This window comes from Malassezia vespertilionis, chromosome 4, assembly GCF_029542925.1.
Source record: "Malassezia vespertilionis chromosome 4, complete sequence".
NCBI lineage: Eukaryota > Fungi > Basidiomycota > Malasseziomycetes > Malasseziales > Malasseziaceae > Malassezia > Malassezia vespertilionis.
This window is the reverse complement of record NC_079250.1, coordinates 318,470-338,836: the sequence shown is the minus strand read 5'-3', so window position 1 is coordinate 338,836 and position 20,367 is coordinate 318,470. Positions and strand designations below refer to the sequence as shown.

The 20,367-nt window shown below is 57.7% G+C and overlaps 11 protein-coding genes across 11 annotated transcripts; 6 read left to right on the top strand and 5 right to left on the bottom strand.

The window, feature by feature from the left end:
* Positions 1-42: 42 nt before the first annotated feature.
* Positions 43-2,696, bottom strand: PMT1 (dolichyl-phosphate-mannose--protein mannosyltransferase; the record flags this gene model as incomplete). The annotated part of the gene is made up of 2 exons (XM_056206982.1): positions 43-2,458; positions 2,485-2,696. The coding sequence occupies 2 exons, from the start codon at positions 2,694-2,696 to the stop codon at positions 43-45; spliced, it is 2,628 nt and encodes an 875-aa protein (XP_056062957.1).
* Positions 2,697-2,757: 61 nt separating this feature from the next.
* Positions 2,758-3,472, top strand: MVES1_002149 (5-formyltetrahydrofolate cyclo-ligase; the record flags this gene model as incomplete). Its single annotated transcript, XM_056206981.1, has 2 exons — positions 2,758-2,848; positions 2,874-3,472. 2 exons carry the CDS (start codon positions 2,758-2,760, stop codon positions 3,470-3,472), a joined length of 690 nt encoding a protein of 229 aa, XP_056062956.1.
* A 150-nt stretch (positions 3,473-3,622) lies between these two features.
* Positions 3,623-5,186, bottom strand: MVES1_002148 (uncharacterized protein; the record flags this gene model as incomplete). The annotated part of the gene is made up of 3 exons (XM_056206980.1): positions 3,623-5,001; positions 5,028-5,131; positions 5,161-5,186. 3 exons carry the CDS (start codon positions 5,184-5,186, stop codon positions 3,623-3,625), a joined length of 1,509 nt encoding a protein of 502 aa, XP_056062955.1.
* Positions 5,187-5,285: 99 nt separating this feature from the next.
* PEX3 (peroxin) lies at positions 5,286-6,871 on the top strand (the record flags this gene model as incomplete). Its single annotated transcript, XM_056206979.1, has 2 exons — positions 5,286-6,767; positions 6,794-6,871. 2 exons carry the CDS (start codon positions 5,286-5,288, stop codon positions 6,869-6,871), a joined length of 1,560 nt encoding a protein of 519 aa, XP_056062954.1.
* An 84-nt stretch (positions 6,872-6,955) lies between these two features.
* On the top strand, positions 6,956-10,261 carry NEW1 ([NU+] prion formation protein 1; the record flags this gene model as incomplete). Its single annotated transcript, XM_056206978.1, has 3 exons — positions 6,956-10,117; positions 10,146-10,215; positions 10,245-10,261. 3 exons carry the CDS (start codon positions 6,956-6,958, stop codon positions 10,259-10,261), a joined length of 3,249 nt encoding a protein of 1,082 aa, XP_056062953.1.
* Positions 10,262-10,327: 66 nt separating this feature from the next.
* Positions 10,328-11,932, top strand: TRM82 (tRNA (guanine-N(7)-)-methyltransferase non-catalytic subunit trm82; the record flags this gene model as incomplete). Its single annotated transcript, XM_056206977.1, has 1 exon — positions 10,328-11,932. One exon carries the CDS (start codon positions 10,328-10,330, stop codon positions 11,930-11,932), a length of 1,605 nt encoding a protein of 534 aa, XP_056062952.1.
* Positions 11,933-11,993: 61 nt separating this feature from the next.
* SEC63 (secretory subunit) lies at positions 11,994-13,997 on the bottom strand (the record flags this gene model as incomplete). Its single annotated transcript, XM_056206976.1, has 1 exon — positions 11,994-13,997. The coding sequence occupies one exon, from the start codon at positions 13,995-13,997 to the stop codon at positions 11,994-11,996; it is 2,004 nt and encodes a 667-aa protein (XP_056062951.1).
* A 117-nt stretch (positions 13,998-14,114) lies between these two features.
* On the top strand, positions 14,115-15,968 carry MVES1_002143 (pantothenate kinase; the record flags this gene model as incomplete). Its single annotated transcript, XM_056206975.1, has 1 exon — positions 14,115-15,968. One exon carries the CDS (start codon positions 14,115-14,117, stop codon positions 15,966-15,968), a length of 1,854 nt encoding a protein of 617 aa, XP_056062950.1.
* Positions 15,969-16,019: 51 nt separating this feature from the next.
* Positions 16,020-16,361, bottom strand: SPT4 (transcription elongation factor spt4; the record flags this gene model as incomplete). Its single annotated transcript, XM_056206974.1, has 3 exons — positions 16,020-16,084; positions 16,111-16,219; positions 16,248-16,361. The coding sequence occupies 3 exons, from the start codon at positions 16,359-16,361 to the stop codon at positions 16,020-16,022; spliced, it is 288 nt and encodes a 95-aa protein (XP_056062949.1).
* A 106-nt stretch (positions 16,362-16,467) lies between these two features.
* Positions 16,468-19,311, top strand: cbc1 (Nuclear cap-binding protein subunit 1; the record flags this gene model as incomplete). Its single annotated transcript, XM_056206973.1, has 1 exon — positions 16,468-19,311. One exon carries the CDS (start codon positions 16,468-16,470, stop codon positions 19,309-19,311), a length of 2,844 nt encoding a protein of 947 aa, XP_056062948.1.
* A 20-nt stretch (positions 19,312-19,331) lies between these two features.
* MVES1_002140 (uncharacterized protein) lies at positions 19,332-20,354 on the bottom strand (the record flags this gene model as incomplete). The annotated part of the gene is made up of 1 exon (XM_056206972.1): positions 19,332-20,354. The coding sequence occupies one exon, from the start codon at positions 20,352-20,354 to the stop codon at positions 19,332-19,334; it is 1,023 nt and encodes a 340-aa protein (XP_056062947.1).
* Between the last annotated feature and the right edge of the window lie 13 nt (positions 20,355-20,367).

Genomic DNA, 20,367 nt, shown 5'->3' with positions numbered 1-20,367 from the left:
GATCTTTTGCATACATTTTCGATACCTATATCATGCTCCCTTCTATGCTGCTGAGGTACTCTGCGCGCCGGACACGCTGCTGCTCACATTTCGCGCTTGCGCAAAACCACTCGTGCCCTGGAGCATGGCTTCTTTTCGCTGGGCCTGGTCTAGCCCTGCCAAGTTGGGCGCCGCGCGCATAGTTGCATTGCTCGCTGCCGTCGCTGTGCTCTCGCTCAGCGGCGCAAATGGCTTTGGCGCACCGGTCACCGACTTGGGTTTGCGCACGGCCGCATTGGGGGCAGGGCGTGCGATGTTGCGCAGCACGCTCGGTAGCTTGTTGTACCAGTCGCTGGCGTGTCCTTCGGGAAGGTTGACCACCGACTCGTACTCGCTATACTCGCGCACATCGTCGGGGAAATCGACGCAGTTAAAGTCCCACGAGTCGACGAGGATCGAGTTTTGGCATCCGTCGCCCGTCCAGCGCGAGGCGTAAATGAGGGGGGAGTAGCGCCAAAAGACGAACGCAGCGAGGAGCGAGACGCCCAGCGCGATTTGCATGCGCATCCGCGGCCGCACCCTGTTTGTAGCGAGATCGAATACGGCGGCGGTGAGCAGGATGGAAATGTACAGCGCGGGAAGGTAGTGGTGCAAAAAGAGCTGGCGTTTCATGAGCCAGAATGGGAGGTAATGCAACGCCCAGGCAATGGCTAAGAAGGCACATACACGGTCGTAGTACACGACAAGCGTATGGCTAAAGTCGTTGCATCCACGCTGCGCGCGGAGCAGTAAAAAGACGCGAATGGTGGCGTAAAAGAGCACAGAAGCAGTGCCGAGCCACCACACCATCGGGTTGCCAAACAAATACACCTGGCGGTGGTTCTTGGTCCAGAAATTGATCCCGCGCTTAAGCGCGGGCCATGAGAACGGGCGCGATTCGTACACATGGTGCTCCGTGAGCCGCTCGTTGACCGACCACATAACACGCTGCAGTTCGGCAAACTTCTGGAAAAAGGTGGGCAAAACGTAGCGAATCATTTTTGGCCGCGCCTCCAGCTCGAGCAAGGGGTGTTCGTTGGTCTCAATGTACCAGAGCGAGTTGGGCAGTCTCGGCGCGGAATTGCACATGACTTCCTGCTGGCCAAAGCCCCACTCGGGGAGATTGACGTTGTGCGAGTAGAGATAGCAGTGCAAATTCTCGTGGCGTAAGCGGAAAATGGTGCGCAAGGCAATCATCTGGTCGTCGCGTGTGTGCGCCGGAATGGCGTGCTCCTGACGAACGATCTCGACGATCCAGTCGTCGTTCGCGTCGCCGCCAAAGTGCTGCGCAGGAAAACCGTAGCCCGAGACTTCATACTGGTAGTCAGCCTCTGTCACGGGCGGCCGGTGGCTTTCGTGGGAGTGCAAACGCAGGTCGGTCTCTGCGTGGATCAAGCGCACCGTCGCGCCGTTCCGCAGCGGGACCTTTTCGTCGAAAAAGCGCGACACCTCGTCGTCTGGCTGGATCATGTGGCCGTCCTTGTCGTGGTCGTACTCGCCCTCGTTCGGCGCACGGATAATGTACCATTCATTGTTCTCGTCGGGGAAGGGGTACAGCGTGATCTGTTGCTGCCCACTTCCCGTCTCGTAATTGTGCTCGTGGGAGTGAAGATAGCCACCCACTGTATTGTAGTGCTGCATGCGGACTTTGCTGCCCAGCAGCACTTCTGCGTACGTATCCGGCGAGCGGTTTCCTTCCAGCGTCTGGCGGAACGGCCAGCTCATAAACGTCGCGCCGGCGCCGGGCTTGCACAGCACGGCAAAATGCACGGCAAAGGTGAGAATGTAAAAAATGGTGGGGACGACAATCAGGCACAATGCACGTGCTAGTAAGTGGTAGACAAGCACACGCACGGGCGTATGCACGTTGCCGAGATGCCGCCAAAGCTGCTCGACGACGCCGAGTCCCACCGCGGCAATGGTAAAGAGCCCAACCCATTTTACAGAGATGACCGCACCAAGCGAGAGACCGGTGAAAAAGAGCCATGCCCACCACGGCCGCGAGAAAGGCGCGCGCGCGTCGATGTTTCCAAACGAAACCCACGTGTAGAGGGAGAGCGCGACGAAAAAGACGAGCGGCGCGTCGAGCAGAATAAGGCGCGACTGCGTCGTGAGCGCATTCTCAAACGTGACAAACAGCATGCCAAGCAGTGCCGAGGCAGGGCGCAGCGCGAGGCCACGCAGAGTCAAGTAGGCCAAAGGCACGGTGGCAAGGCCGAACAAGGCGCAGAGCAGGCGCATCGAAACGTACGGCACCTGCTCTTCGCCCGGTGTGGTGAGGTACTCGTTCCCGATACTCTCAAAGTCAAAGTTGCCTTTGAAGCCACGCAGCCATGCCACGAGCGCAAGAAGCAATTTCGCAAGCGGGGGGTGCACGTCCATAAAAAATTCTTGGTGGATATACTTGCCGGCAAAGCCACCAAAGTGCACTTCGTCAAACCTGGTTTTAGTATATAGCGCACGTACACTACACTGCTGGGACGATCCAGCCGATGGAGGCGCACAAACGCGGCGAGCAGCACGACGAGAAACAACATGATGTACTCGCCGCGCCGAATCCCAGAACCTGCAGAGATATTTGCATCGCCCACCTGCTGCTTCTCCTTCTCGGCGCTCGTCGTATACGCAGCGTGCTCAGACGTCGGGTCTGGCGCCGCATTCACTTGACGTGGACGCATCGCCGGTTGCGCCACGACATGCGACGCCGCACGTATACAGGTCACGTGTTACTTTTCGAACATGACGGCCTTGGCCCTGGCGAAGCGCAGCGTACGACGCGAGCTCGTGCCTGTGCTGGGAGCGTTGCCGCGGCATGTAATCGAAGAACAGTGTATGTTGTAGTATGCTGACGATAGCACGGCAGATTTTAGCGCGGCTCCTGGCCATGCCGGCGTATGTGAATGCAGAAGCGATTAGCGTGTACCTGAGCATGCCGTCGGGCGAGGTCGAGACATGGGACATGTGCAGCCAAATTTTAGCCCATGGCAAGCGTCTATACATTCCGCGGTTCAGCACTGTGGGCACAGGAGAGGGGTTCGCGTTTACGCGGGATATGAACATGCTGCGCGTGTTTTCCGAGGACGAGTTGCGTCGTGGGCTCTTGCGCAATTCGTGGGGTATTGACGAGCCGACGCCCAAGTACATGGATGCACCGCGAGAGGATGCGCTCGAGCCGTGTACGGGGGGCCAGGGGTTGGATCTGGTGATTGTGCCTGGCGTGGCGTTTGATAGACAGGGCGGGCGCTTGGGGCATGGCAAGGGGTACTATGACCGCTATATTCAGCGTGCGCGCGCGTTTGCAGAAGCGAACGGGCTTGCACCGCCGCCTGCCATTGCACTTGCACTGGCTGAGCAGGTGCGTGCGCCGTGCGTGCCGACAGGGGAAATGGATGTGCCCATGGATGCGATTCTCACTGCGGAGGAAGCCGTGATGGTGCACAGAAACGCGCAATGACCGTGTAGAGGCACACTGCACCTCGGCGTTTCCATAGTGCAGTAGTTTGGCGGCCAGTAGTATACCATGTCCACATGTCCTAGAAATTGCATTTGCAAGCAAATGCCCTACACTACGGCCGCCTTCGTTCGAGCGCACACACCCTCGTGCCTATCGATGCATCTGGCCCCTTGTCTCGAGCACAGCGCCGCCGACCACGGCACTCGCAAGCAGCGCACGCAGCGCCACACGCCGGTTTGCAGCGACCTGGAAAAACTGGAGCCGCGCGCTGGCCTGCCCAAGAAGACGCAGCAAAATTAACGGGTCGCCACGCCCAGACACGCGGCGCACCAGCGCCATGAGCGCTGTTGCCAAAAGCACCAAACTCGTCATATCGAGCATAAGGCGAAACAAAAGACTGACGACCGCCGTGGAAAACGTGAACGGCGCGCGCAGCAGCAGCCGCGCAAGCGAGTGTGGCCGATCCCGGTTGGGATTCGGCGCGCCGTCTCCTTGTGCACGCCATGCATCGTAGCTCGGTGCATGCGCAAGCTCCTGCGGGCGTGGCCCAACAATCCCAAGGAGGGTGCCGAGGTCGTAAAGGGTATGCGTAGCTGCCCGCATCGTGCCGCGCCAGGCAATCACCGTCGCGTCTTTATGTTCTGGCTTAGCTTGCATCTTGTCTTCGGCCTTTTCAAGGCGTGCCGTGAGCGTCACAAGCGACGATTGGATCGCGCGCAGCGTCTGGTCAAGCTCTGGCTGTTCTCCACCTGGTCCCCTGATCGGGACACGCGGCACTGCAGGCGGCGGCGCATGCCCTGCGCTCGACCTGCCTACACTCCCTGCATACCGACCCATCGGGCCGCTGCGCACGGAGCGCGAAATGCTCGTTCCCGCGACGCTCTGCTCGCGGTACAAGGAGGGCTGCGCAGACGCAAACGAGCGCGAGCCGCGGTCGCTCCCTTGTGCGGCCGAGTGCACAGACGAGGTCGGAGGCATGTACCGCGCGCCATACCGTGCACTGCGATGGCGGTGCGGCGCGGGCGGCGCAGGCGGCGTCTTTTCTACGTTCTGTGCTCGTCTCGGCACGCGGCGCGGCGCTTGCTGCGGAAATGCGCGCGGCATATCGCTGACAGTAACCGTTTCGTGGCTGTGCGAGCCGCTCGCCGTGTTTTCCGAGCTCACTTGTTGTGGGTGTGGCGTGCGCTGTGCAGGAAGCGGGTCGAGCTCGTCTGCAATCGACGACTGCACCTCATCTTCCATGCGCGTACTGCGATCGACGCTGGAAGAGTGCAAAGAGGCGGTCTCTGCAAGTGTACCGTCCATGACCTGCTCGGCAATGTCCCCGCTGTACGCTTCCAGCTCGGCCATGAGCGAGATGGCCTGCGGCCGGTCGCCAAAGCGGCGCAGAATTTTCAAGAGGTTCTCGACATATAATTGCTTTGCATCCTGCTCCGTATACCCGTGCTGGTTCTCCCATGCGTCCCATTTTGCGCGTCCCAGCATATCAAACATGCCCGGCCGCTTGGTCGTCACGTCGCCCTCGGTCGCTGGTGTAAGTGTGCGGCCGACGCACCTTGCTTGTACAAGCCATACAGCGCCAATTTCTCCTCGTAGGAAGTTTGGATCGCACCTGTCGGAGGCAGCGACTGCACAATATCGACCGTGCGCTCAAAGAGCCTAGCCGTCAGCACTATTTGCCCACGTACGCGTCAATCACTCTTGCACTGCTCATGGTCCGCAAGCAGCGCTGCGGCCGGCGCGGCGCATGTCATACGATGACTAAGCGAGGGTTGGGGCACTCGGCGCCCAACGCCGCTTGGCTCGGCACAGCATGGTAGGCCCCCCCTTGGCGCGGCGCAAATGGCTCCGTCGCGGGTTGAATTTTATTGCCGTCGCTACCGGCGTAGTTGGTGGACTGTACTTGCTTGTGCAGTTTGCACTCGCCAAGTTCAACGAGATGCAAGAGCGGATGCTGCGCGAAAGAGTCGCGCGTGAAAACCTGCGCCGCCGGTTCCTTCAGAATCAGGAAGATTGCAGCTTTACCATCATGGCATTGCTTCCTACGATTTCTATTCAGATATTCAAGACAATGGACGTAGAGTCGACCAGCAAGGAGCTGCAGCGGCAGAGCAAGAAACCGTTGCCGTCCACGGAAGAGAAGGAGCGCGGCCCTGAGGCGCAGGCTGCACAAGCACAGCCAGACAGCTCCGAATCTGGCATCACCGACGATTCGGGCATGCCGGCTGCCGCTGTGCGCGGCACTGGCCTCGACCGGCTCTCCGAAGCGCCGCCGCCGCCCATCTCCGACTCAGCCAAACTTCCCACCGCAACGTCGCAGTCCTCGGGCCAAGGATCAGACTTTGCGCGCGAAGAGGAGGACCGCCGCGTGAAAAAACTACAGCTTTGGAACGAAATTAAATACACGTCGTTTGCGCGCACATTTACGACGCTCTACACGCTCGTCTTTCTTGCCATCCAGACGCATATACAGCTGAACCTGATCGGACGCCGCGCCTATTTGGTTGCGCTCGAGTCGCAGGCCAGACGCGAAGCACAGGCGCATCTCGCCAAGAGCGAGACTGTCGATGAGCCGCACCAGATTGCACTCCAAGGCAGCCTGGACCTTGATGCGCTGTCGATGCCTGACCCGCGCCCGGATGCGGACTTGGATGCGAGCGCAAGCGAGGCGTACTTGAGCCCGGATACGGAGAAAAAATATCTTACCTCTTCCTACTGGTTCCTGCACCGAGGCTGGTCGAAGGTAGCGCACAAGATCACAAATGTGGTGAACCAAGAGCTGGCGGATATGCCACTCAAGACGATCCTTACATACCATCATTTCCAGGGACTCATTGGGCGCATCCGGGACAGGATTGAAGAGTCACAGGACGGCGGCACGGCATTCCTCGGCACGCATGGTTTTCGTGATATCCTCTTACCCGAGTCTGAGATGGACGAGATCGAGATGCTTGTCCAGGCAGGTGCACTTTCCAACGGCATGCAGCACACCGAGGCAATTACCCCGCAGCTGCGCCGCCTGTTGGACGAGACAAAAGACTATATTGACTCGCCGGACTTTGCACGCGTCTTCCAGACTTCGTGTGACAACGTATTTGATTTGTTTTTGCGCAGCTTGCTGCCCTCCTTTGGTGTGCAGAGCATGTTTGACGTCGCCCCCGACGCTACGGATCACGCACACGCGCGAACGCGCGCCATGGCCGCCGAGAAGCCACTTTTGCTTGCCAAGTTGCTGCCGCTCGTCGCGCAGCAGGCTCAAGTCGCGCTGAACACGTCACCAAATGCATATGTCGAAGTACGTATGCCATCCACTTACCCCAGGCCATTACAGACACGAAAGAAATTCGCGCGTTTAGCGTGCTCATTTACGCTGCATGGGAAGACGACATGCATTTGTAAGCTGCTGGTAGTCCCACGTGCCAGGCTGCATATTAAACCGAATGCAAAACTTTTTTTTACACCGTTGCCTTGCGCCATTGCACAATGACGACGTGTGCGCCTTTGCAAGCGCTGCTGGAAAGCACGACGACAGAGGACGCGCACATCGCCGCTGAAAAACTTGCAGAGTATGTAAACGAGCATGGCCTGCGTGCAATGAGCCGGGATGCTATAGTAGATACGCTTTTGGACCAGCTTCGCACCAAGAAATCGGCAGAGGTTCGCGAACGTGCAGCGATTGGCTTGGGCGCGCTCATCACCAAAGTGGGCGGCAAAAACTCGCCGAGCCCGCTGGGGGCAGAGCCATGGCTCTCGCGCGCGCTTGCGCCGCTGCTCGACGCGTATGCCGACAAGCACGACGGCGCCAAGAAAGCCGCCGAGTCTGCCGTGGCGGGTTTGACTGCACTCTATCCTCCCGAAGGCATCGCAGAGCTTTTGGAACTACTGTATGAAGTGATCGGCTCGAGTGGCGCCAAGTGGCAGGCAAAGGTCGGCGCCTTGAAAGTCATGAGCCGCCTGCCGGACCGTGCATTCGAGCAAATCGGCGACGAGCTCGCACAAATTACGCCAATCCTGACCAATGCAATGCACGAGACCAAGGCAGAGGTTGCGAAGCAGGCAATCAAGTCCGCGACTAAGGTGTGCAGCGTCATTGACAACAACGATATCCGGCCGTTTATTCCTGACCTTGTCGGATGCATGGACCGGGCAGACACTGTCCCAGCGTGTATCAAGAAACTTTCTTCCATTACTTTTGTTGCCGAGGTCACTGGCCCTGCACTTGCCGTCATGGTTCCGCTCCTCGGCCGTGCGCTGAACGAGCGGAACCAGACGGTGCAGCGCCAGTGTGTTATTATTGTGGATAATTTGTGCAAGCTAGTACGCGATCCCCACACTGCCGCTTCCTTTTTGCCGCCGCTGCTTCCTGCCATGGAGCGCATCGAGAAAGGCGCGAGTTTCCCCGAAGTGCGTGAGCATGCCAAGAGCGCGGTGCATACACTGCGCACTGCATTTGCCAAGGCCAAAGACACGACCACTGCGACGGAAAATCCCGCCGTGGTGCTGAAACGCGAGCGGCAAGACGCGCTGAAGCGCTTTGCCGCCAGTGTTCAGCCACACATGCCCGACGGCCTTGTGGCCATGGACGACGTTTGGTCTTTGGTTGGGCTTGAGTATGTAGCGCGCATGGTGGTGCGTCTTGCGGACAAGCGTATCGTGCAAGCGGATGCATGGAACGAGATGTACGTCCTGCCCTACCTGCGCCGTATCTGTGCATCGCCGGACGGTGCCCAAGCAGCGACCAATGCCGTGCGCGATGAATATGTCCAGCTGGACGAGGCCCGCTTCGGCAAGCCAGAAGAAGAGGAGGACGTGGAAGGCGAGCAGCTGTGCAAGACCGTGTTTAGCTTGGCCTACGGCGGTCTCTTGCTCTTGAACCACACCACACTTCGCCTGCACAGAGGTCACCGCTACGGCATTGTTGCTGCGAACGGCAGCGGCAAGTCCACGCTGCTCAAAGCCATGCGTGATGGCAAGGTCGAGGGCTATCCGCCGCCCGAACAGGTGCGCACAATTATGGTAGAGCACTCGCTTCAGGGCGAGGACGGCTCCAAGCCCATCCTCGATTTTGTTTCAAACGACGCAGAGCTCAAGCACCGCTCGCGTGAAGACGTGGCATCGGCGCTGTACAGCGTTGGCTTTGACGAAGAACGCCAAGGAAACCCAGTCGGGAGCCTCAGCGGCGGCTGGAAGATGAAGTTGGAGCTCGCGCGTGCGATGCTCATTGGCGCCGACATCTTGCTGCTCGACGAGCCGACCAACCATTTGGACGTGAACTCGATCAAGTGGCTGGAAGAGTATTTGGTGAACAACAGCAACATTACCGTTCTCACTGTCTCGCACGATTCTAGCTTCTTGGACAATGTCTGCTCCGACATTATTCACTACGAGCACAAGAAACTCAAGTACTACCATGGCAACCTGTCCGACTTTGTCGCCAAGCACCCCGAGGCAAAGAGCTACTACTCGCTCGCAGCAACTTCGGTCAAGTTTTCCTTCCCACCGCCCGGTTCGCTCATGGGCGTCCGCTCCAACACGCGCACCATTCTCAAAGCGTCGCACGTCACGGTACAGTATCCCAGCATGTCAAAGCCTTCGCTTGTGGACGCGTCCGTGTCGATCAGCTTGTCGAGTCGTGTCGGTGTGGTTGGCCCGAACGGCGCTGGAAAGAGCACTTTGATCAAGGTTCTCACCGGCGAGATTCTTCCCACCGAAGGCAAGGTGGAGAAGCACCCCAATCTGCGTGTTGCGCTCATGGCCCAACACGCGTTCCACCACTTGGAGCAGCACCTAGAGAAGACGGCGTGTCAATATATTACATGGCGCTATCAGGATGGGCACGACCGTGAGATCACCGAAAAGGTAACGCGCAAGCTGAGCAAGGAAGAGGAAGACCAGATGCGGGTTCCTATCGTGTCCAAGACGGGTGAGAAGCGCACAATCGAGTTCATTGTGGGCCGCAGCAAGTTAAAGAAGAGTTTCCAGTACGAGATCAAGTGGGCGGGTATGGATCATCGCTTCAATACATGGGTTCCCCGCGAGCGTCTTTTGGAGCTCGGATTCACCAAACTTGTGCAAAAGTTTGACGACTTTGACGCGTCGCGTGAAGGTGCGGGCAGCAGGGACCTGAGCCAGAAAGCGATCCGCAAAGAGCTCGAGGCGGTTGGCCTGAACGGCGAAATTGCCGAGCACAACGCCATGGGCGGCTACAGTGGCGGCCAAAAGGTCAAGGTCGTACTTGCGGCGGCGCTGTGGAACAACCCCCAAGTGCTCGTTTTGGACGAGCCTACCAACTATCTGGACCGCGAAGCGCTCGGCGGTCTTGCGGTTGCCATTCGCGAATGGGCCGGCGCTGTGATCATCATCTCACACAACCAAGAGTTTATTTCTGCACTCTGCCCTGAGCTGTGGAATGTGGAGAATGGACGGATCATGTCCAAGGTGCGTACGGATCTGGCGACCGACAACTTTGCCGATGCCGACAGTAATCCCACCACACCTGGAATGGAGACCCCCGTCACTCCTAGCACTGCTCCTGGCACCGCTGTGAACAGCGGCACAAATACGCCGGCGCACAATTCGGACGACGAAGATATGTCGAAACTAAAGGCAAAGAAGGGCAAGAAGAAGCTCACGCGGAATGACAAGGTACGTCATACGAATCTACTCACTATAGAAATTGCAAGAGGAGCGCCGGCGCCTTCGTCTTAACAACTGGCTCCAATACGGCGGCGAACGCGAGCCTGGTACGTGGACTGTCCCTACTCACACCCAGACACCGATGATGAGTAAAGTAGCCGTAGTCAGTACACGTGACTTTTTAAGTGGTTTGCCAAGCGCGCCAAGACAAATCTTACCATGTCACTGGCACCGCTACCGGTATACTGGATCGATGCGTCGACCAAGTACCTTGTGGCGCTCACAGCCGGCAATATCCTGCTGTTCAATAATGAAGACGGTGCATTGATTAGTGCGTTGGATGCTCGCGTGGACGCAAGCGTCCACGTTGATCCAAACTCGCCCGAAGTGGCGTGGGCCGCCGCGCCACGACTCTGCGCCATCTCAAAGAACGAAGAATTCATTGCCGTTGCGTCGGATGACAAGATGCTGCATGTTTGGCGTCCCGATGCGCTTGAGTATGGGCGCGAGGTGCTGCTGCAGCCGCTGAGCAAGCGCGCAAGTACCATGCAGTGGACTATTTGCGACTTGCGCAGCATGCCGGGGCAGGAAGTGGTGGTTTCGGACAAGTTCGGTGATGTATGGAGCTTTCCTATCGACAACTCTGAGCCATGTAAGAAGTACGGGCCGAACCCTCCGCACGATCCGGAACAGCTGGGGATTCGGCCACGTTTGGGACACGTTAGTATGATCACCTCCATGGCTTTTCTTGGCAACCCCGAGATTGTGCCGGCGAGCATTATTACGGGTGATCGTGACGAGCATATTCGGATTTCCCGCTGGGGTGCGACGCGTGCTTCGAACGTGGTGCAACAGTACCTGATGGGCTCCAAGAGCTTTATCGGAGCGCTCGCCATTGTGCCACGCATCGCCGCGCAATCGGTCAGTCTTTCGGTGCGCCGAGCCATTCTGTCGTCTGATGGCGGCACAACAATTAGGATATGGACCGACGAGCTCTATGAGTTTTCCTTGCGCAACGTGGCCAACATTGATCCCGCCCTAATCCGGCCCTACGTCAAACTTGACGCAGATGTCGAGCGAAGGCGCGAAAAGGCTGCTGGCGATTGTGCATTCAAGGGCGTCTTTTTCGCCGAGCCGAGCGGCGAGGAGCCGCCGCTCGTCATCACGCGTCTCGTTGTTGTTCAGTCCTCCAACCAATTCTGGGTGATGGTGACCTGGGAAGGCGCGACGGCGTTTGCTTTTATTCCCCTTTTGGCAATTGCAATGGCAAAAGAAAGCGATATGCTGAAACGCGAAGATGTGCATATTTACGACGTTGGATCGCCGATCCTCAATACCGCCATCGTGTCTGGCTCGCACACAACCGTATGGATTGCCTGCGACGATCGCGAGGGATTTGGGCAGGGGCCGCCGCTGCGCAAGTACGGCATTGAGGACGGAAAATATGTGCCAGATTCGCGTAGCGACCCTTCGCCGCTTGCCGAGCTTACAGGCAAGCCGAGCGCCATCGATCCAACACTTACAGCACCGGCAGCAACGAATGCGAAACTCACGGCCCTTCCACATGTTCCCCGCGCCTTGGCGCCGCCCGAGACGCTCTCACAACTCTGCCTCTACTCAGCCCTGGTCACCCACCCCAAACCCACCTCGATTGGTTTGCTGGACAATGAAGGCGCGCCGTTTGCCAAGCCGCTGCTCGCGTCGAGCACGGATGCCAAGAGCAAGAGCATGATTGTGCGCCAGCAGTCTGGGAAACGCGCCGCAGGCCGCGCAAAGAATCAGGCGACGATCTTGGAGCAGTACAACAGCCAGCCTTCCCGATGACATAGCTTCATCCGCGCGCAGACAATGTGGATCGTAGTCTCTATTTTTGTAGTGACCGAACCTAATCACTATCACTATCACTATCACTGTCGCTGTCGCTATTGCTGTCGCTGTCGGTATCATCGCCGGACGCCTCCTCCTCAATCACATTGGCCCGTTTCACACGCTCTCCGCGCATGAGCGCCATTTGGCCCGCAAGCGTATCTTCTTCTGGCTCAGAAATGTAATCTTCTTCCTCTGGTAGATCGGGCGCTTCATTCACACGGAGCTTGAGCATCTGCGACGCAGAAGAGCCGAGGTACGAGTCAGAATCCGTCTCAAGCATGAATGTATACACGCCTGGCTCGGGCGGCGCCTTGACACTGATCATCACACTTCGCACATCGTTTGCACCGATATCGGTGAACTTGTGCGGAGGAATGATTAATTGGTCCTGCTTATGATCGCCCATCTGCACGAGCCAATGTGGCTTGTGCTCTTCGGCAAAGTATGGCGCGTGGGCAACGCCGATCGGAACCATACCCGCCTTGACAGCAGCTTCCATGTCTTTTTCCTCCGTGTCGACACTGGAGCGCACATGGTCGTCCGACTTGTTTTTGGCGTCGAGGCGTCGGCCGTCGCGCAAAATGGATCCGTCGCGTTTGAGAGGGAGAAGACGGTACTTGAGAACAAGTTTCATAAGTGCATCTGCTTGTACAGACTCCTCGCCAACCACGGTAAAATACACGTCGACAAGCTCGATCCGCGGCCATTCGCCCAGCACACGCATACATTCATCGTACTCGTCGGACGACATACGCCCGTCTCCAACAAGTACACTGCGCCGATCGGCATCGCGCATTTTCCACAGTCCTTGGAGACCTTGGGCTGCAATGCTGCCCTGGCCAACAAGCGCCCTGGCAAGAGGAATGGTCATGTGCGGAAGCTGGAAAAGCTCGGAAATAACGCCGCCGCCAAGCGGAACGGCCTGGACGACGTATGGGAGCATGGCGCGAAGCATGCTTGTCTGTGCAAGATGCGCGTGGGCAATGCTCATTGCCATTAAACTGGCGAGCAATTTTACAGCGCAGCGCCCAATTTTATACTCGGCACGCTCCACGCGCTTGTTTGTCGAGGGAATGCGGTACATGTACGCGGTGAAAAGGACCAAGGCACGGCGCGCAGCACGCGAAAGATGGTCGGGAATTAATTCGACACCGCGCATTTCTTTGTACGCCTTGCATACCTGCGCCTCGGTTTCCGCGTAGGCTGCGTCGTCGCTTGCCTCTAGCTTGGCCGCCAATTCCATGAGCTCTTCCGACTGTGCCATAAGCAGGGGAATATCATCCTGCGTTGCCGATGGCTTCAACTTGCTAAAGAAGCCAAGGGCGGTGGCGTTCAACACACCTTCTTTTGTCCTGGAGCGCGAGCCGTACCACCAACGCGCGACAAGCAGCGGAAGGCCGACGCCAAGCATGATGGCGTAGAGCGCAAGCACCCAAGCATTGTTATCACTGTCAATAAGCCATGTAGGCAAAGCGATCCCGAGCGACATCTCTTGGCGACCGTCGGGGTGGCCGTAGAGCTCAAAGTTTTTGCGCGTCGTCTCGTCAGTGAGCGATTTGTACGCCTTGGTGAGCTCAATATAATGCGACTCGATCTCTTCCTTGGTCTGGTTCACAATGCTGTGCATTTTGTCGGGGTGGAACTGGAGACTGAGCTGGCGATATCTGCGCCGAATCTCGCGCTCGGTAGCAGAAGCTGCAATCCCTAGAATCTCGAACGGATCGTACATGACGTGCGTCGAATTCTCCGCAGCATTCGCCACGCTGCGAAAGAGGTACAGTACTGTAGCCCAGCCACTGATCAAAACCAGAATAGACAGAACATTGTACAAAGGCGACACCTTTAGCAGAGCCTTTGCCGTTGGCGTCTTGTGTCCTTTGCAGTCGATCCATCCCTGTGCATCCTCTTTCGGTCGCGAGAAAAGAACACGGTATGTGAATGGAAGCAGCAGCGCTAGCACTCCGGTTAGGACAAATGTAAGGAACTGTCCGCCCTCGTCGTCATACTTGTAGCCAGACATGTCGATCGATGGAGTTGAGCCGCGACGCGCTGTAGCGCGGCAAGTATGCACGTGCATATTACTAAGCTTACGCTTCGCCGACCAACAGTGCGCTGCGAAGTTGGCTTCTGCGGTACGATGCTGGAGCCGCCAAGCGTCGTTCCTGTGGAAATATCGCTTACTACTCATGGTGCGCGCATTATAGATGATGAACATAACGATCCGAATGGTTCCGTGCGAGATACACACGATATTTATTTGCCGAACCACGTCGAGTCGATTTCGCACATTGCCGTTGACATCGGCGGCTCGCTCGCCAAGGTCGTCTACTTTGCGCACGTCCAAGGGCTTGGATCGCCGCAATTAAGCCCGAGTCTTGCACCGAAAAAATCGGGTTTTGATAAGCCGGTGCCGCACGGGACGCTGTCTTCCGCAGCGCTCCTGGAAGACCGTGCGAATCGGCGACACGTCTCCTCGCTCGACCCACGCAGTCTGCGCCGCCGCTCGCTTCCCTCGCGCTTCCCAGGCGGTAGACTCAATTTTAGCAAGTTTGAGACCGGAAATATTCAGTCGTGTATCGATTTCCTGAAGGACCTCATCGAGCGGAGTGCTAAGGCGAACCAAGTAGACATTGTCGAGATGCGCCGACATGTAAAACTCATGGCCACGGGTGGCGGTGCACACTTTTTTTACGACGATCTCGAGAAGCAGCTGGGCGTCGAGGTGCTTAAAGAGGACGAGATGGATTGCCTCATCACGGGACTCAACTTTATGACCTTTATTCCGGATGAGGTGTTTTGGTACTCGGACGAACTCGTGGACTATCTGTACGAAGGCATGCACAATGTGCGCAACGACTCGTTTCCGCGCGCCGACTCATCTATACCTGGCGAAACGAGCGAGAGTCTGCCGCGGCCGAGTCCTCAGCCCCCAATCTACAAGCCCGTGTTTGAGAGCGACCCCGCGCCGAAACTGCCGTGCTTGCTAGTGAATATTGGGTCGGGTGTGAGCATACTGAAAGTCGACGAGACGGGGCACTTTGAGCGCGTGAGCGGCACGAGTTTGGGAGGCGGCACTTTGTGGGGTCTGCTTAGCCTGCTCACTGACGCGAATAACTTTGACGAGATGCTCGAGCTGTGCGAGCGCGGTGATAACAGCAACGTCGACATGCTCGTTGGCGATATTTACGGCCCTGTGGGCCTGAATCAATTAGGTCTCAAAGCATCCACCATTGCATCCAGTTTTGGCAAAGTATTTCGCTGGGACCGCAACGAAGACAAGCCAGAGCAGGGAACAGGCACTGGGCAGTCTTCGCGCCGCGCGCGACTGCGCCAGGAAGATATCTGCCGCAGCTTGCTGTATGCAATCAGCAACAATATCGGCCAGATTGCACACCTCAATGCAGAGAAATACAAGCTGGATCGCATCTACTTTGGGGGCTGTTTTATCCGCGGCCATCAAGCCACCATCTCCACGCTTTCTTATGCGATTCGCTTCTGGAGCAAGGGGCGCCGCCGTGCCTACTTTTTGCGCCACGAAGGCTACCTTGGCGCGGTCGGCGCCTGGATTCACCATATTGCCAATGAGCGCTCCAGCCAGCCGTCGGACGACTCGCAGTCGAATAGCGACGTGTCCGAGGACGGGAACATGCCCACTGCGATGCACATCAATTCTCTGCTAGCCGAAGCGCTCGGCGGCGCTTCGTTGGACGCGCCGGCGCCCCACGCAAGATCTGCCTCCTCTGTGGAGCGCCCCAGATTTGCCAGCGCGCAAGAAGTGCACGACGCTGTGCCGATGAACGCAACAAATATGTCGGTCAATGCACTATTGGAGAACTTGGCGTTGAAAGACGCCGAGGAGATTTCCGACGATCCAGCGTCGGTTGCAAGCATCATGGCGCAGTTGGATGCAGCCAACTCGGTTGCAGACACGATCGAGACACGCGTAAACAGCCTGCTATCAAAGCTTGGATCTATATTGCACGACAAGTAGTCGATTCTGTATACTACATCGTCCGCATATATGCGGCAGTGCCATTCTTTCCTATTCGTACCCCTCCGGCAGGTGACCCACGACCTTGACAGCGTACAATCCCACCATGCGTTTTTCTCATGTAAGTACATGCAATGCATACCGATTCGCTGCCATTTTGCGACCCAGCTCTCCTCGGGCTGAAGCATGCAGATAAGTCCGTCAAAGTTGGAGGTAGTGCAATCTGCGACACGTTCTTGGCTCCCTTGCATCTGGGGTCAGTAGGTCAGCGCTACACACATCCAGCACATTCTGGCAGTTTGGGCATCCTTTTGAGTGAAACTCGCGCGCACTTTGCGCATACTGGCAGCGCAAACACGCGCGCAGTTTCGCGGCCGTGTTCGTAGACGACATGGTGGAAACGCTGTGTGCAGCGCCCTTTCCCAAAGGTTTAGTCAGCAATGCAATGTGTTGCCGTGCGACGTCCTGCGCCGCTTTGCATTCGACCATATCCAAGGAGATGGACGCTCCCAACGAGGGCACGGCGCGCGGAGGACAGCGCGGATGGTCGCGTAACCGTCGCGGGAATCGCACACAGCCCCACAATGACCGCCGGAACTATTCCGATCAGAACACGTACGAGCCATCGCCAGCAGAACAGGCGCGTTGGCACGCGGAGGCCGCTGTGCAGCGCACACAGCAGTCACTTTTCCAGATGGGCGATGCGGATATGTTTGATTCTGTTGTAGAACTACCGAAAATTGCGTACTGGCTCGAGGCGCAGGCAGCAGAGTCTCCCGCGGCCGTCTTTTTCGCATTCCGCGTGATGGCCACGGAGCAGCCGCACAAGACACCGCTGATTGCTGCGCTGCTGGGCCAAATGGTACTTTCTCCGAGCAATTTACTTCAGGACGGAGACATCGATACGAGTGTCAAGTCCCTTGGCATGCGCATTGTCGATGACTTGATGCCTGCGTTTACGGACGCTTTGGAAGCGCACTATTGGCGAAATGCGCGCCTCTTGTTGCACCTTTTTACCGCGCTGGTTCCGCTTGGAATTGTCGAAGCGCAATGCGTGCGCTCCGCACTGCAGGCGTTTGCAGCTGTGCTCGAGAGCGGTGCTGATATCAGTACAAAAGACGCTATTTCTGTGTGCATTATGGAGACGCTGTGTCGTGGCGGCACGGACCTATACGAGAATGCATCGGCCAAGGAGCCTCTTGATGCGCTTGTCGAGGCGGTGAGCAGCTATGCACACGGCCGGCCCAAGGACAGCGCGCTGTGCTCGCCATTTGCACTGGAAAAGCGGACTGATGATTACGACTATCTCGCCGTCGAGGGTTTGACGGAGCAGGTCGCTGCGTTGCAAGTATTGCAGGAGCGTGAGTACAAACGTCCCGCATTCCTCCCCACGCCCCTTGATCTTCTCCCGCCCTCGACTTCGCCCACCGCAACGGTCGTACCGCTCGATCAAAGGCGCGTAAAGATCCCACACGTTGACATCCCTTTGGAACGCAGCACAGCACACGACACAGAAGATGGCCTGCAGGATACAGAGAAACCCGACACTGGAAAGGGCGTCTCTGAGGTGGTGCGCAACCGAGTAGGGCCCAAGTACCAGGGCGTGTATGGACGTTGGTTTGGCGAGGCTGTGCCGTTGGTCGGCTCCCCTGGCAGCATCGTGCTTCGAGCGTTGGTCCAGGATATTGTCGACTTGTACGTTGCGAACCGCAAAGAATGTGCGCAGACGCTGCTCGCGCTTCCATTGTGGCTCCGCCGTGGCACGTTTGGTGGCAATGTACCGCCATTCAACGGCATATTTGGCGACGAGGACGCGTCCTGGGCCAGCACACCTCTCCCCGAGGGTCAATGGAGTCTTGAAGATTTTCTCGTGGAAACTGTGCTTTCCATCACGCTGCTCTCACCACGCCCTCCTCAGAATGAGCTGTACTATTCGTCTTTGCTGCGCGAAATTGTGTCTGCAGCGCCGCAGCAAGTAGCACCTTCGCTGGGCCGGACAGTGCGCCGGCTATACACAGCGTCTGCAGCGTGTTGTGTCCATGGAGAGACGCTGCGCCGTCTTGCCGACTGGTTCAGCGTACATCTGAGCAACTTTAATTTCACCTGGGCGTGGTCAGAATGGATCCCTGATGCAGACCTTGTTTGGACACACGCACGGCGTGCATTTGCACGGCGCGTCTGCGAGCTCGAAGTGCGCCTTGCATACTATGACCGAATCAAGAACACGGTCCCCGAGGAGCTCCAGGCGAGTCTGCTCCCACCCGAGGAGCCTGCTCCGATCTTTGCCTATGCACCGACAACGCATCCCTATCATACACGCGCTATGCAACTGCTCAACTCGTTCAAAGCAAAGGCGAGCTTGCAAGTTGTGCAAGCCGATCTACAGAGCTTTCACCAGAGTATCCTCGCGCCACCCTCCGACGTGCTTGACGCCGACGACGAGGCGCAAGGACTCATTTCAAATGTTACTACCGTCGAGTCGATTGTACGCGACATTGCCATGCAGACGCTTTTGTTTGCAGGGAGCCGCAGCTTTTCGCACTTGCTCAATATGATTGAGCGCTACCACGAGCTCCTGCGCTCCCTGTCTCAAGTGCCGCAGAACCGCCTGGAAATGCTGGGAAGCACGGCGCGGTTCTGGGCTCGCTCGCCGCAATGGGTACTTATTGTCATCGACAAGCTGCTGCAGTACCGCATTGTTGAGCCTGTGGATGTCGTGCAGTTTGTGTTCGAGACGCCTGCACCGATCCCACGCGTGATGGAACGCGATAGTGGCGACCAAGTGTCGTTTTCCTTCTCTGCAGACGCTACCCCATTGGGCGGCACGTATCGCGATTGGAGCTCGTGCAATTGGTGGTCGGTCATTTGCCTGACTGTGGACAAGGTCATTGGGCGTGTCGACCAACTCGAGGCGCGTCTTGCGATGCTGCTCAAAGAGGAGGCGCACGATGCACAGATGGTCAACGATCCGAGCAGTTTGCCCTCGCGCGAAGACAAATATCCACTCTTTGAGCAAGGGCCAGCGCCGCAGGCGAATACAGCGACGAGCGACGAAGCCAAGGTCCACTTGGACGCCATGCGCATGGAACAGCGCCGCGTTTTGGTCACGATCGTGTCCTCATTTGCAAAGCTGCTTGCATCCTCCCGTGCTTGGGAGGTAGAGCCACACGACGCACACAGCTGGCAGGCCTGGTGGATTAAGGAATGGTTCCGCGAATTTGCAGCCAAGTATCACTCGATTTTGGCGACGAACCGTGAGACGGTGCTTGCCAATGTATTTGCACTGGCGCCGCCAGAGGATCCTACTTTGCAGCTTTTTGAGGCTGTGTGTTCTATGCCGTAGATGGTCGTAGCGACACTTGGCTATCGACGACGCGAACTGCGCGCAGGAGCGACGGGCGAGGCCCGAGGCGTGCTGCTTGCCGCACGCGTCGCTGCAGAAAATGCGCGCGTCTGTGCAGGGCGCGCTTCATTGGGTGTGGTCGCTATCTGCCCCACGGAGCGCCGCGCAGGCGTGTTCCGAGCGCTGCGCATCATAAGCGACGCTTTCTCGTCCGTGGTTCCATCGTCGGAGTCGGTAAAGTCTTCCGTAGTAGCACGTTTTGAGCCATCGCCATCTGTCTGGCGCTGTCTACGTGTTGAGATTGGGCGTGAAGCTTTGTCCGCTGGGTCGTCGTGCTCGGCAGTGCGCATGCTCTTTCGTCGTTTCCCAGCGCGTGTAGACATGCTGTCTGGCGATGACGGCGGCACTTCTTGGCTATGCTCGTCGTCAGCTCGTTTGCGAGATAGACGCCTGGTATCCTGAGAGCGCGAGCGCGCGTGCGCACCTTGCCCGCCCCCTCGCACATGCTCATCGCTCGAGTTGGCGTCGGAAATGTCTTCGTCGGAGGAGGCAGGAACAACAAGGTCCTCGGCTGCGCGCGTCGCAGGCGCACTCACTTCCTCGGACAGATCCCGAGCAATTCGGCGCTGTTCAATAAAGGGCGCGTACAGCTCTACTGGATGCAACGCAAACTCTTCTGCATCCACATTGTCAAGCACCCGTGTGCGTGCTTTTTCATTGCGTGCGAGCAGCGCCGCGTGCTGGTCGTAGTGCTGCATCCACTCCGGCGCCTCTTCGTCCTCGCTGCCATCATCCAGCTCGTTTAGGCCTTCAAGGTCATAGAGCGTCTCGAGGTGCTGCCACACGCTTTTGGCCGAGAGAGGCGCGTGTCGATTGGAGCCAGGCGCATCGCTCGGCACCTCCAGCTGGGCAGCTTGGAGTGCGCCTAGGATCGAAACCATATTAAAGTGGCGGTTATAGCCGATCGGCGGGTAGAAAGAGATGGCGCGCAGAAGCGCAATCTCCAGCGCTGGATCGGTCTCCCACATGCTGGGCGCCGCCATCGCGACAAGAAAG